General features: G+C 39.8%; 3 protein-coding genes across 5 annotated transcripts in view; 1 reads left to right on the top strand and 2 right to left on the bottom strand.

Moving 5' to 3' along the window:
- The first annotated feature begins 152 nt into the window (after nucleotides 1-152).
- emg1 (EMG1 N1-specific pseudouridine methyltransferase) lies at nucleotides 153-3,277 on the top strand. Its single transcript, XM_040030055.1, has 5 exons — nucleotides 153-355; nucleotides 510-611; nucleotides 2,278-2,419; nucleotides 2,580-2,785; nucleotides 2,887-3,277. The coding sequence occupies exons 1-5, from the start codon at nucleotides 206-208 to the stop codon at nucleotides 2,998-3,000; spliced, it is 714 nt and encodes a 237-aa protein (XP_039885989.1). The 5' UTR covers nucleotides 153-205; the 3' UTR covers nucleotides 3,001-3,277.
- A 197-nt stretch (nucleotides 3,278-3,474) lies between these two features.
- On the bottom strand, nucleotides 3,475-13,787 carry kel (Kell metallo-endopeptidase (Kell blood group)). 2 transcript variants are annotated; one of them, XM_040030028.1, is made up of 18 exons: nucleotides 13,627-13,787; nucleotides 13,263-13,538; nucleotides 13,019-13,140; nucleotides 12,358-12,516; nucleotides 12,182-12,253; nucleotides 11,892-12,080; nucleotides 11,242-11,402; nucleotides 11,037-11,154; nucleotides 10,852-10,947; nucleotides 10,671-10,769; nucleotides 10,506-10,583; nucleotides 9,109-9,215; nucleotides 8,947-9,036; nucleotides 8,792-8,859; nucleotides 8,540-8,700; nucleotides 8,361-8,450; nucleotides 5,290-5,582; nucleotides 3,481-5,100 (listed from the first exon to the last, which is right to left on the bottom strand). In XM_040030028.1, exons 1-17 carry the CDS (start codon nucleotides 13,763-13,765, stop codon nucleotides 5,370-5,372), a joined length of 2,238 nt encoding a protein of 745 aa, XP_039885962.1. In that variant the 5' UTR covers nucleotides 13,766-13,787; the 3' UTR covers nucleotides 3,481-5,100; nucleotides 5,290-5,369. The 2 variants fall into 2 exon arrangements, with proteins under 2 accessions (XP_039885963.1, XP_039885962.1); XM_040030029.1 differs by lacking the exons at nucleotides 13,019-13,140; nucleotides 13,627-13,787 and having other exon boundaries at nucleotides 3,475-5,100; nucleotides 13,263-13,377.
- Nucleotides 13,714-14,588, bottom strand: part of zyx (zyxin) — a 20,392-nt gene continuing 19,517 nt past the window's right edge. For both annotated transcript variants that reach the window (XM_040030032.1, XM_040030033.1), the window contains exon 11: nucleotides 13,714-13,804. The gene's annotated coding sequence lies outside the window, so the exon portion shown is untranslated. The remainder of the gene's footprint in view (nucleotides 13,805-14,588) is intronic.

Genomic DNA, 14,588 nt, shown 5'->3' with positions numbered 1-14,588 from the left:
CGCGCAGAACGAGGGCGCTGAGGAAACACGTTTTATTTTATTAACATAAAACTGTCTGATTTTTTTACCACATACTTACATATTCAAAATCTAGCTACCTTCATAAAAACCCCACAAATGACATTTTTATGTGCAATACACTCACCTGTGAACGCGCACCTCTGCAGTGACGTGAACTTCCTGCGACAGTCCAGAGGAAGGCATCATGGCGGCGGGTAATGGGAAGAAGCGTGGTCTTGAACATTTGGACGAATATGAACCTAAACCAGCCAAATATCTCCGCAGCCTGCACGACCGCATGGCGGAGAGGAGGCTGGTGGTTATTCTGGAGGGAGCGTCGTTAGAGACGGTGAAGGTAAGGCGCTAAGGAGCTAAGGAGCTGTCTTTGCGCGTTGTTGTGATGCAACCCCTACCCGTTTTTAGTGGAAGTGACACCAACAACGATGCTTAATAATAACTTCACTTAAGGCGAGTTAATACATGCTTTTGGCTTGTTTTTCATATTTCAGGTCGGGAAAACATTTGAGCTGTTAAATTGCGACCAACACAAAAATATGATCATCAAAAGTGGAAGAGATCCCGGAAAAATAAGACCAGATATCACACATCAGGTAAACACTCATTCCTCAATAATAATGTACAGCCTTATTCGTCACTTGTGTTTGTCAGTCTGTCACAGTTAACCAGAGTGGAGTTTCATTGCGTTTAAGTCAATTATATTATTGATTTTATGATTAGAAGTCCATTTTAGGTGTCAGGAGAATCAACTCACAATTCAGAAATATCACAATAGGTTGCTGGGATTAACAAAAGTATCATGATACTGATAATAAAGAAGATGCAAAGAATAGAGGGAGTGAAGGTGGATGAGTTGAAATACCTTGGGTCAACCAAAACAACAGGCAGCAGCACACCAGAGAGGTGAAGAAGAGTGTGCAGACACAGTGGGGTGGGTGGAGATGAGCGTGAGGGGTTATTTGTGACAGAAGGATAGCAATGAGAATAAAAGGGAAGGTTTACAAATCCGTAGCGGAGAACAGATAGTGGATACATTAGACAAAGGATGTTGAATATGTGATGCAGAGGGTTGGTGTGACACGGGGGCTGCTGGGATGGGATGAGATGGAAGATGATCTGCTGTGATGGCACCTGAAGAGAGAAGCGATTATGTGCCAACAGCACACCAAAGGCCAAGCAAAATAATTTCAAGCTACGGCTGTATTCATATTTTCAAAAAATCCCATGGAACACATCTGAAAAAAGCCTTTTAATTATGTCTTATCAGTTAAAAGCATGTTTGATAGCACAGTACTGAGCATCAAGCCTGTCATTTAGTTTTAGTGTATTCTGCATTTAAAAAGTAATCTGGGGAGCAATCCTCCCCCAGTATGAATCAAAGCACTAAAAGAGCATATTCATATCTTTTTCTCTCTTTCTTTTTTTTGCGTAGCATGGTTTCTGGGATCTAACGCTTTCCAAAAGTCCCCTTTAGAAATAAATAGATCCTTATGATTACTTTTTAGTGCTCCTTACTCTGGTACTTATTGTATGCACAATATTGTGGTCTTAATTCATATTAATTTGTCTTAGTCTGTGATATTTATAATCTGTGACATATTAGTTTTTTTTAATAGTTACAGAAATACAGTATCATTGACTCAACATCCCTAACATCTGGACCTGCTCAAATCCTACTACTTAGGAACTATTACAGTGTAACTGAGGGACAAAAACAAAACCAGCATGTTTCATTAGCTGACTTTTCACATTACTGCATCAGTAATATTTCACTAATCTGAATAGTGCACATATATAACAGTATAGTATGAATAAAAAGTACTAAGTAGTGTAAGAATAATATGAAGTAGTGTAAGAAGTACTTTAGGAACAAAACAACCAAAAAAACTATCAAAAATAAAAGTAGGACAACAGACATGAGCCGCTTTTGTGCGCATTTTATTGAGACAGGGATATGTACATGATTGTGAGTCAGTTGCCTTTTGTTTGTATTGTAATACCTACCTACCTGAACTTTTTATATCTTGGCCTAACACTTAATAAGGAAACTGAAAAATGAAACAAAATACTTTGCAGGCAATCTGAAACTAAATTGTAAAATTAAATTGAAATAAAAATCAATACATCAAGTCTGAAATTTAACTAGAGTGTTTTTTATTATTTATCCTTTATGTCTGTGTTTTCTTATATAAAGCGTAGTGGCATGTTTGTGATGAAGGGCTGTATGAATGGTTTTAACTTTGAACTGTGTATTTCCAGTGTTTGCTCATGCTGATGGACAGTCCGTTGAACAGGGCGGGGCTGTTGCAGGTTTACATCCACACAGAGAAAAACGCTTTAATCGAGATCAACCCGCAGACCCGCATCCCAAGAACATTCACACGTTTCTGTGGCCTTATGGGTAAACTATAACTGTTATTTTTTCTGCATGGATAATACACATACTGATCATGCTGTAGGCATTGTACTTAATAGTCTTATTCCCATGTGTTCTGGCTTTAAGTGAGCCTTCACTCCATTACTGTTCTCCTAATTCTTCTTTCTTCTCTCTACTTTCTTAGTTCAGCTGCTGCACAAGCTGAGTGTCAGGGCTGCTGATGGTCCTCAGAAGCTCCTGAGGATGATTAAAAATCCAGTGTCTGATCACCTACCTCCCGGCTGCCCTCGTATCAGCACCTCCTTCTCTTCAGGAGAGGCCGTGTGCCCACGGACTTTGGTACCAGAGGGACCAGCTGCAGTGGTGATTGGAGCATTCGCACATGGAGCGGTGAGAAATATATTGAGGCATTCTCTTTTACAGACTCTTTTAGTCTGTTACAGTTATGTCAAATACTCCTTGTGTGTTACTGATGTCTCTGTCCTTATTAGGTTAACGTGGACTACACAGAGAAGACAGTGTCCATCAGTAACTACCCCCTGTCTGCAGCACTGACCTGTGCCAAGATGTGCTCTGCCTTTGAGGAGGTGTGGGGCATCCTGTGACGGATAGAAAAGTGCTGATGCTGACTGGAAAGAGACAGTTGACTATATGGACTTTATTTCAGTGCACTAGAAATACTGGACTGAGTGTCCACTGATGCCCAATGTTCTATCCTGCTATACACTGTCCTGTATATGTATTCGATGGCATGTGAGCACCATGTGGAAGATAGATTGGTTCCTTTTCCACGCAGGAGCATGGCAGTTATTTTTATACCAGTATCAATTGCAGTTTTGATTATGGATTGTTGTAGTTACATTAAAATGTGTGACTAAATAACGACTGCTCTTGATTTGTGCAAAGTTTGAAGAGTTCACACATAGACAACCATAAACTACAAGATGGACATCGCTACTGTGATGTCACCCACTGATTTATAAAGTCCTGCTTCGAAGCATCAAGATAATGTAATGAGAGACAGAATTGACTGTGAAACCACGATACCAGAAAAATACTCCCTTCTGAAATGATCACAGTTTGACAAACGGACATAACATTTTATTCAACATGACCCAAGCCTCATGACTCAGCCCATAAACTCATCAAGATAGTATTCAGAGGTCAAGTCCAAGAGCTGTTTTGCAATTGTCTCCTAGTGAGGTTTTTCAAGTGACGTCATGTGCACAATGCTTTGAGAGTCCATATTGGGTGTCATACAATCACCGGTTGCTAGGGACATGTATTCTCCAACTGGCTGACAGTGGTTTCTCGAGGTTGCCGGCTCTCCCAGGATAAAATCAGTTGCAAAGAAGGTGCTGCATTAAAAGCACTTTGGTCTGATTACTAGCAGATTGCCATGGTTGCATGCAGTTTTAGTTTATCTGCCTGCATTTGCCAACTACTAGTCTAGCGGTAGTAAAACTTGAAAAAAAATGCAACACGAAATGGCGAATGTTTGCCCTCAGAATAAAGTTCAGCCTCAGTGCTGCAGCCAATATATTTCAAAGGGTGCAAGTTTTAGTTTGAAGGTAATAAGTTCATCACTTCCATTCAAACTGCAAAAATGTGCTGCTGATCAAAGCATTCACAAGGAGGTTTATGCTGGAAATATACCCTTTTTCCCTAACAACAGGTGATTGTCAGGGAGATCACTGACAGCCTGTAGGCCTGTGTGTCGGGGACTTTAGCAATCAATGTCCCAGAGACTGCCATCAACCTCCAACAACCTCTCATAATAGGCCAGGGAATACTCATTTTTCAATCACAACTGGTGGTTGCCAGGTAGACACAGACTGTCTCTAGGCTCGTGTGACTGAAGCCTTATTCACTTGATTCTACATTATCACCCATTTAAAATGGCAATCACATGGTTAATGATCACATGTCTGTCTGACCTCAATACACGATATGTTTGCAACCACAGGTATCGCATCCAAGTAGCATTTAAAAGAAAGACAAGTTTCCACTGAAGCTTCACTTTTCAGAACTTGTATCTGAAAACTGTCCATGTTTTATGCGATCTATGGTCTGCACAGTGAAGTGAAGAAAAAATGATATGGGAACACAAACACAACATAGAACTACGTGTATTTCAGGATGCTAAAAGGGGTTCTGTTTATTACTGTTTACCATGAAGACTCAGCCTAGCAGTAGTAGTAAGTGCCTTTCCTCGATCTCAACTTTGATTTTGGAAGCCTTCGTCTTGCTTGCTTTTTATGTCGATTTTGAACTTGGTTTGGTCGGCGTCTCCGAGTCTTTTGAGCCTTCCTCGGTACCTTTCGAACTCGTGCGCCCCTGTTTGTTGCAGGTCTGCGTTTCTTGCCAGCAGGTTTTGGTGATTTTCTTCCTTTGGTTGTCTTCCTTCTTTGTTTGTGTGATTTGGCTGCCGCTTTGCGAGTTTTGCGTGTTAGTTTGTGCGCTGTGACCGCCATTCTGCGAGGCTTGCGTTTTAGTTTGGGTGATCTAACTTTTCGAGGTGTTGCCCTTGTTTGGTGTGATTTGCTCTTTGGTTTGGTTTGGTTTGGCTTTAATACTCGTCTCTTTTGGTTCTCTGCTCCTTTGGGGGATTTGCTTGTTGCTGTTTTCGGAGTCAGCTTCAGCTCTGCTTTTGGCTTTGGAGTCTTCACTGGGATCGTCCTCACTTGAATTGTGTCTGTCATCTTCTATTTTTTGGGGGGTAAAAGTTAATGTGACATGAAATTGTTTTGAGAATCTCACTGTAATACTGCAACACACGGGCAAGAAAATCACTTTTTAGCCACAATGCCAATAAGCTACATGCATAACTTACACGCAGCAGTGGTGCATTTAGTTGAACTAATACCAGTTACCAAAGATTAAAGGTGCATTACCTTATGGTTGAGTCTGAATGATGCATTTCTTGTAGTTCGTACAAGTGTCTCGTTGTTAACCAGCCTCTTGGTCTCTATGTTCACTCGCCTGTTGTTCTTGGCCACATCATAGCCTCCAGCTGCCAGCATCTGTTTGAGTTCTGCCATGGAGATGCCGCCTCTGTGTTTGCACTGGGAAACCACACTGAGGATGAGCTGGGAGATGTGAGGCGAGGTTGGCTTTGCGGAATTTGTCTTGGGTGCATTTCCAGCCTCTGTTTGAATCTGATGCTTGAAAAGCCGGACGGGAGTCTCTGAAAAATCAATGAAGAAAATAACATTCAAATCACAGATCAGTGCAAACCAGTTATAGTATAGTACAAATGTCTCCATCCATTCTCACTGTTGTATTTTGTTATGAACCAGCTAAATGTTCAGCATCCTTTGTCCAGTATATCCTCTATCCTTCCTCTGCACATGTCCAGACCTTCTCAGCCTTGCCTCTAAAACTTTGTCTCCAAACTGAGCTGACCCTTTTATGTACTCTAAATCTTAACATCTTCATCAACAGCTGCTAAAATGCCCCCCCACCCATTTTGAACTAGGAAAGACCCTGTAAATAAATTCTGTGTCATAGTATTATTTTTTATTGTTTGAAATCTAAAGCAGATTTAAAAATAATTAAAATCAAAGACACATAAACTCTTAATTTGGATTAATTTAGCTAGCCTCAGCAGTTGGCTGATTAGCTTAGCTTTAGCTGAACCGTCAGGGACTCACTGGGAAGAGAAGCGTTCGCCTTTCCTGTCGCCTCATCCTGGTTAGGGATAGCTCGTTTCAGTAGTCGGCCCAAACGTTTGGCTCCTGCTTTTCCGAGGCCTTTCCCAGCTGGAGTTTTAGAAGGTCTTTCTATCTGTTTTATCACCTTCAAATGTGTGTTTACTCCTGACTTCTCGCTCGCACCATTTCCCAGTGCACTCAGCTGCCTGGAGTTTGTAACAGTGGCTTTCCTCCGCATTTTTTGAAGTTTACACACTATTTCATAATTAAGGAAGAAATCTGAAATAATGGAAACTCCTCTACTGAGTTTCACTGACAGGTATTGGTCAGAGTTTAAAATAGGAATGCTGGTTTTGTGACATTTTGAAAAATAACAGTTCTTCAGTTGCTGGTCCAGAGCCTTAACTGAGTCAGGAAGTTATTCAAAATAATTGATGAGTCCACTCAAGTATCAATAAGTAGGTTTTTTTGACTACTTTATTTTGAGTGCATGCATTTGATGAAAATAGACATTACATGACATGTACCTATAGGCGATAAAGACAAATAAATGATAGCAACAGAAATGTTGGTGCCTCAGTTTCCTCCCACAGTGCAAAGACATCCCTGTCAGTTTAACTAGTCATTCTGAATTGAGTGTAACTATATTAGCCCTACGATGGACTGGAAGACTGTGAAGGGTATATGCTGCCTCTCATCTCATAAGAGTTGGAATTGCCTCCAGCACCCCCACCATCCTATCCTTGGATAAGCAGTTGGATGGAAAAGTACAATAAACACAAACACTGATTATCAGCAACATTGTTACTATGAACCAGATATTTTAGTCACTGCATTTCAGGGCTCAAAAACACATGTTTGCTCACCTAAATGAAGCCAAATGAATTTTAAACCCACTTCCAAGTGTAACATTCTGAAGCCAAAGTCTAACTTTTGTTCAATATATTTTGTGTGCGTGTGTGTGTGTGTAAGCAACTTTGAGCATCATGGGATAAATCCTAGTTTAAAAAGTGAAATTGCACTAGTTTAATGTCTGTGATGTAGAGCAGGGATGTCAAATGATTTTATATAAGAAAAAGGAAAAGAAGTGCAATTTTAAAAGTACACCTCACTTTTTCCACATAATAAAGAAATGCTGCTGTAGTAAATGAAAGAAATCTCTCTAGATGATTCTTTGGGCCTAAATGGTAAGAAATAAAGGTGTAAAATACATAAATTTATAACGTAATCATTTTGGTGTAGTGTGAATTGCCATGGGAGAAGAAAAGCTCTAAAATACAGTTAAAAATCTCACATTTTCCAAAGCCATTTAATGGGCTGGATTAGAGTCTTTGTCGGGCTGATTCTGGCCCCCAGGCCTTATGTTTGACACCCCTGAAGAGAAACAAGCATTGCTATCCTGATGTTTTATGTGTTTTCTAATAATAACTAGAGGAAATTTTGGGTCATCTTTCTCAGGTCATATTACCATGTGGGACAGATGGGTGCATATGGCATATGAAGGGCTTCTACTAACTACATTTTGATAGGTTCATCTTCTAGCTTTGATTCCTTATGTATACAATTATGTACTTCAATTTGCAGAACTGTATTACATTTTAAAGTTAGTGTACAGAAATCAGAAGATACGCTGCGGGTCAGGTGGGGATATTTTTCAGAATTCATGGATTTTTTTTACATGTTTATGTTATTTATATGAAGTTTGAGCAAAGATACATTTTCCCACTCATCTCGGATGATTTTATTTTAAAATAACAGGCCATTTTTGAATTTAACTTTTACTTTTTCCACTCAAGATGGTTAAAGTTAAATGAACAAAATCATCTTTAAGTAGGAGAACTTTGTTGTTCAATCCAATGTCCCTTTTCTGGCAACTTTCATCACTGAAAGCAAAGCTGGAAACAAGGTTTCAACAGTTTTCAAAAAATGAAAACAAACAAAACTAAACCGCTCGCGCAATTATACAACATGCAGACACAACCTAACAATTACAACAAAAGCAAATACATAAGTGTGCTTTGGGTTGTAGCCTACTTATGGTAGGTACACCTTTTATGTCAAATCAGAGGAGACTGGTCAGCATGCTTGTAATGAATTCTGCTTGGTTTGAATGGAGCACTGCGGGCTTGTAGGACACAGGTTATATTTGGCACAAATGACTGTGATCAAGAAGGAGGGTTTAAAAGGCATGGAGTCACGGTATGGATCAGCTTCACAGTTAATCTGCAAATAAATCACATTACAGGGAATTACACTCGAGTGTAGCTGGGAGGAAAGCAGAAAAAGAAAAGACAGTAATGAAAGTACATCACCTGAGAAAAGGATCTAAAGAACAAGCGAGTATATGAGATTCCTGAGAGAGACGTGTCATTAGGCTGTTGCATTAGATTCTGATGATAAGCCTAAGAAAAAAAAGGCAGATAACACGAAGACATGTAAACTTGATCTCATCCTTAAAAACAGACACTAAAGCCTGACAATGGATCCTCACCTGCAGCGCTACCTGCAGTGCAGTATACTGCACCCACACCTCCTGTTGCTGTGCTGCTGACAGCGGAAACCCTCCACCTCTGCCTGCCTTTTCTGACACTGTGAGGTAGTGAGTCCACACACATTCACCCACAGCATTCACGGTCTTACTTTGAGACGAAACTGCAGAGATAAATATACATAATATTACTAACAAAAGCAAAATGTATTTTTTGTGTAGTAAATGAAGAAGAGGAAAGTGAATCTCTCTTACTGTCAGGCAGAAGCAGGTGGAGGATATCTTTAGCAACAAGGAAACCAGCTGCACCATAATTAATGGCTCTGTTTACAGAAAAAGTCCAATGCTGGAATTATTTGAAAAATACAATGGGAGGCATTTAATAGTTATTGAGTGAGTGTATGTGTTACCTAGGATAGGTTGGATGGAAAAGTGGAGGTACAAACATTCCCAAGGGAAAGAGGAGCTTTTTACCAAAGAGAAATGGTGTGACGGACAGTCTAAAAGAAAAGTGAAAAGATTAATGCACACTCCAGATTATTGGCAGCTATCAGCTTTAAGCTGACACTTACATATCAATATCCTCAGGCTCGGTGATCAGGAGTTCAATGCGTTTCTTCTGCCACAGGGATAGAAGCTGGACATAGTTGGAGAAGAAGTTTTGGTTGCTGACTATCATCTGAAATTATAGATATTTGAAGGTCAGTGGTTTGGCTTTATTTCTACACTTTTTAATCCTTATTTTCCAAAACCAGTGATGTCAACATAGTATTTAAAAGTTGAGATTCGTGGTAACAGTTTTACCATTAGTTTAATGTCATTATTGCGGCATTAACAGATTTTCTATATGATAAATAAACATTCAATTAAATTTAGTTTTATTTATATAGCAGCAAATCACAACAACAGTTGCCTCAAGGCGCTTTATATTGTAAGGTAAATACCTTACAATAATACAAAGAAAACAAAGAAAATGCACCTCCACACTGAGGCCTCTATAAGGCTTAACCCCAAATTTAGCATTAAAAAGGCTCCATTTCTTTGGAGACTTGGGTTCAGAGAGGAATTCTTGTTCTTGGAGATCTATGTGACGGGGGACACAGTTTCAGCTGCCACAGAGACAGTTTTTGAAATATTTGCAGCTATTCTAAGTCTACATCTACTCCTCATGATCTTTGGATCTCCCTCCACACCTGCTTTAACTATAGGCTATCTCACCTATGTTGGGAAAGTCTTTGAGGGAAATTGTGAGGTCCCTAAATATTATTCAGTGCTTGTAAAACACATGGATAAAGGGCTCACCACCCTGCAATGAGCCTGTGAAACTGACCTTAGTGTAGCGCTTACTGATCAGGAATCTACAGAATATTAAAAAGATGTCCAGGGAACTTAGAACAAGACTAACTTAATTCAAACTACTACACCGAATTTAGTGGTCACCACACAGATTATGCAGGGCGAACCTCATACAGACCCCCGAATGCTGGAAATGTCCGACTGGGGTGGGCACATTGACCCACATGATTTGCAGCTGTCCTAAATCACCAAATTTTTGGACAGAGATTCACAAATTTGTTTAATCCCTTTTTGCCAACACTATTAAATCTAGGGAATCCATCACCCTTCAAAAATCTTCCACCTAATGTTGCCGAACAGGTGCAGACTGCATTGATGTTGGGGCGTAAGCTCATTATTTTCCAGTGGAGGGCCCTTTCCACACCACCTGTCACTCTGTGGTATAATAAAACTAAAAACTAATAAAACTAGGGAGGCTGGCTCGACTCTCATACAGGCTACTGAATTAAGTGGCGAATTTTCACCTGAAGTGAGATCCAAACAGATCAAATTAAAACTTAGATGGACATTGGGATCCTAAAGAGTTCTATCTGACAGCACTGAGTGAGATATAGTTTAAGTCCCACATAGATAAATGCCATCAAGACATTAAACCAAGAGGTTTTTGATGTACCTCCGAAAAAAGCAGGTCAAGCTTGGCTTCACTAGAGGGCTCCTTTGTAGTCCATAGTTTTGGAATTGCAGAATCAACCTGCAGAATCGTTTAACAAATATCAAACTTAAAAATTGTTCGTTTCTGAAGAAATTAAAAAAAGAAAAGAAATTCTTCACTCGTTACCTTTTCCATGACAAGCTGACGAGATGTCTGATCTGTCCACTCAAACTCATTTAGTTTGGACTTGAAGGAGTGAAAAACACTTTGAATAATCTTCTCTGCCTATTGGAGAGTTAAATGACAGATTATCAGACAGAACCTTTTCTCTCTATTGAATTCATTAGGTCTCAAGATGTCTCCTCACCTCCTTCTGTGCTGTCACTTCACTGAGAAGATGTGTGAGAACTGAGTCAAATCCTCTCTCAGTTTCCAGCACACAGTGTTTCCAGCGAGGAGCTTCCTGTTGGAAAGCCAAAATATAAAGATATTACAGTAACCAATCAATTCACAGATCCAGTTTTTCTTTCCTCTGTAGCATATTCGGCTAACCTCTTCAGTGTTACCCAAAGCCATAGAAAAGTTCTTTGCTGTTTCAAAAAATCTGGAGTCCATGGCAGGCATCAGGGTGTGCAGAAGATTGAGGACCATAAAAGTATGAAGGGGAGCGCTGAGTGGAAACAAATGACCCAGCAACAAAGATAAGCATAAAAAAGAGAAAGGATGTGCTTGTCATTTTTATGTCACTTTACAGTACCTGTTTCTCAGTTCGGGCTTGTTCTGCCATTTGATGATGGTGTTGGACATCTGCACGATGTAGGGTAAGTTATGCAGAAGGACATCGTCATCTGCGCTGAGGGACAGGGGATGGAAAGCAGCCTGGAGGCAGCCCAACCAATCAATAGCAGGGGCTTGTCTCTGTAGGGACATTTCCATATAAAAAATACTGTTATCACATGTATCCAGACAACAGGTACTCAAAGTGTTGTTGTTGTTTTTTAAATTAAATGTATTTATTGTTTAATTTCAGTTTAAGTGTGAGTGTGAGCATGATGATTCTCTGCCTCTATGTGCTCGCTAAGTGATGGACTGGTGACCTCTGCAGGGTATTAAGGTGTTTAGAACATACAAAAACTTGACTCAAGTTAATGTGGACCAAATATCACTAAACACATGCACTATAGCATCCTTACTGTACAGTCCTATTTATGTATTTGCATTTTTTCTAAAATATAGGTGTCATTGTTTTTCTAGTTAATTTGTAGCTACGTTTTACTGACTAATAGTACGTACAGTATAATGGTATCATCTGTCCTTGATTTAGGTAAAACTTCTGTCTCTGCAGTATGCACAGACATTGCTTCTATCAGAAGAGCAGCACAGCACAAAGAAACGTAAATTGTTTACCTGTAGCTCTTTGATGGTCATGCGCTGGTAGAGCTGTCCTTTGGACAGGCGAGAGTCCAGGGGTGAAGATGCCACAGCAAGCTGAGAGGACAGAGAGACGAAAGAGCCCACATGGATCAAGCTGCTGCTCTTCGGGGCACCCAGCAGGTTGAGGTATTGCTGACACGAGGCCAAGAAAGGACGTAGAGTCTAGATAAAAGAGACAGGACAAAAAGAAAGGCCTTAGTTGGATGGATAAATGTTTTTGTATTCATTTAAAGACATTTCCTGAATCAACAAGGATACTCAACCTCAGTTTTAGCTCTAGACTTCTCTGTCTTGCTGTTCCATTCAATTGGGATCAACAAATCAGGTTGATCAATCTGTTGGCAAAGAGGAGACTTGATTTAAAGCAAAAACACAAAGCTTACATTGCTCTGGCAGCTCTCAGAGCAGCAAAACCTAAATCATCTTAATTCATACTAGCCTGTATGTATTTTTTGTTAATCCCACGTGCTGCTTCATAAGGCTCTTTGCCCACATAGATGTTGAAGAATGGAAAGGTATTGTAGTCTCTCATTAGCAATCCCAAGGTGGTGTTGAAATCAGTCTGATTCCACTGCCCCGATACGGCCCAGCCTCCCAGCTGCGTACGGAGAAGATACAGTGAAAAAAAGATTAGTAGATGAAATTGGGGGAAAAAATGTAACCAAACAGTTTGGAGTCTCCTGAACCCAAAGGGGATGTTTTTAAACTGATTGATTCTTCTGGGCAGCAGATATTGAGTGTTAAACAAGCAATCGCTGTCATTTTAGAAGGTGGACTTTGCAAAATTTGGTCAAATTACAAATTGACTAATCATTTTAGATCTTGTAGAACTACAAAGGAGACAATTCGGCTAAACTGTTTGTTTTTCTTTTTGACCTCAACTAAGTTTATGACAGTGGTTCATGTAGTTACAGCACCTCCTGTAGGCCAACAGGCATCATTAAAAAACTGGTGATGGTTTCTGTTTGTTTTTTAAAATTTAATGGGATACGTTCATAATGGTAATTTAAGTAATTAAGTCTTATGAGCACATATGATAACCGATGTAAGCTTAAGTGTGATTTGAAGAGCTTGCTATGTTTGGAATATGAGTATCATACTTTCTTTATGAGTGAGAGGAAGGGGTCTGCGCCAGCAGTTTCTATAGATTTTGTATCCAGACAGGAATTGTAGAATCCTTTAGTCTTCTGCACTGCTGAACTATTCATCCCGCTGTCTGTTTCTGACATACAGATCCGGAAAAAAAGGAAACTATTTAGATCATTTGTTAAGGTAGCATGAAATGAGGAGTCACACACAAGAGAGGACATTAAAAAAAAATTCCCACTGAATACAGACTCATACCTAAAATCTTCTTGAGATACTGCAGCAACACAGCTTTTCTGCTCAGTGTTTTATCCTCTGTTAGTCCTCCATCTTCCTGCTTTGACTGCACAGACTTTCTTTGGTTTTCTGCATGTAAAGTAAAACCATGACTTCTTTGTTGCCTTTCACTGTCCAGCAAAAGTCTGTCTGATCCACATGTGAACAGAAAGTAATCACAGGGTTGCGTGAAGGGATCAGCAGATGTGGAGAGACGGGCTGAAGCCCACTGACAGGCAGGAGAGAGACACGGAGTAACTGCAGGAAAGAGTGAGACAAAAGTCAGACAAAATGGCAGAATTGTGAATTCATTGTCTCGTATTGGTGTGTTTTTCTGAACTCCTACCAGTGTGGAAACGGTGAGACAGATGCTTGATTAGTCCCATCATGCCAGCAAGTAAGATGCAGCTTAAGAGGAAAAGTAGACATTTTCGATGTTTCATCCACGCTGGTTTTACTCGGTGCTCGATGTTAGAGTATGACATATGCAGTCGCTGTCGGTCAGACTCGAGTTGTTGCAGGATCTGGTGGGGATAATGAGTGAGTAGTTGCAGTAGAGGGGAAGGCTGAACCCTTCCAGGTTCTGGATGCAGCTAAATAGACAGATGTATCTCTCAGGTGCTGTGTCAGATCTTTACTGCCCCCTCCCTCTATTTCTTAAAGACAAGACTTTTAGATATTGTTTATTTTCTTTTGTAACCTGCTTGTCCAGTTTTAGAAAGTCTTTTAGGATACCCTGGACACCATGCCAATATATATCAAGTCTTTGCCTAATAGCCCTCCTGCAATCATCTTGTTAATAGAAAAATTACTGCTTTATCCCTGTGAATTCTCTGACATTTGTTGTGGCTTTAACTATAGAAATGGGAACATACTTTGGGGTTTTTTTCAGCAGGCTATTAAGGAAATGGGCTATTTGCTAGGTTGCCTCTTTTATGCTTGAGTGATTTCTCGGCCAATGTTAAGTGACTTAAATAAAAGAAAAAGAAACATTGCTCTGAAAATGACAGGTACAAGGACTGGAATGAAAAAAAAAAAAGAGCAGCCAATGGCCAAAGACAGACCTTCAGAAAGCCTGGATAACTATTGCTCAAGACCACTATAAATAATTAAAAGGAAGTTTTTCTCCTTGGAAACAAAATATAAAACAAGGAAGAGTGACTCATTTTCGCTAATGTGTGCTAAATTTTAAGTGGTTTTAAAATAACTTTAAAAATACTTGCTTATATACGCGTAGACATTCAATAGCGCAGCTGAAGTGATTTTTATTTTTCTACGTAAAAACTACTTTTAACAGTAACAATGCGT

The sequence above is a fragment of the Simochromis diagramma genome, unplaced genomic scaffold (genome assembly GCF_900408965.1).
Source record: "Simochromis diagramma unplaced genomic scaffold, fSimDia1.1 OVJJ01000361.1, whole genome shotgun sequence".
Lineage (NCBI taxonomy): Eukaryota > Metazoa > Chordata > Actinopteri > Cichliformes > Cichlidae > Simochromis > Simochromis diagramma.
The sequence above is the reverse complement of the archived record's forward strand: the minus strand, read 5'-3'. Positions and strand labels throughout refer to the sequence as shown.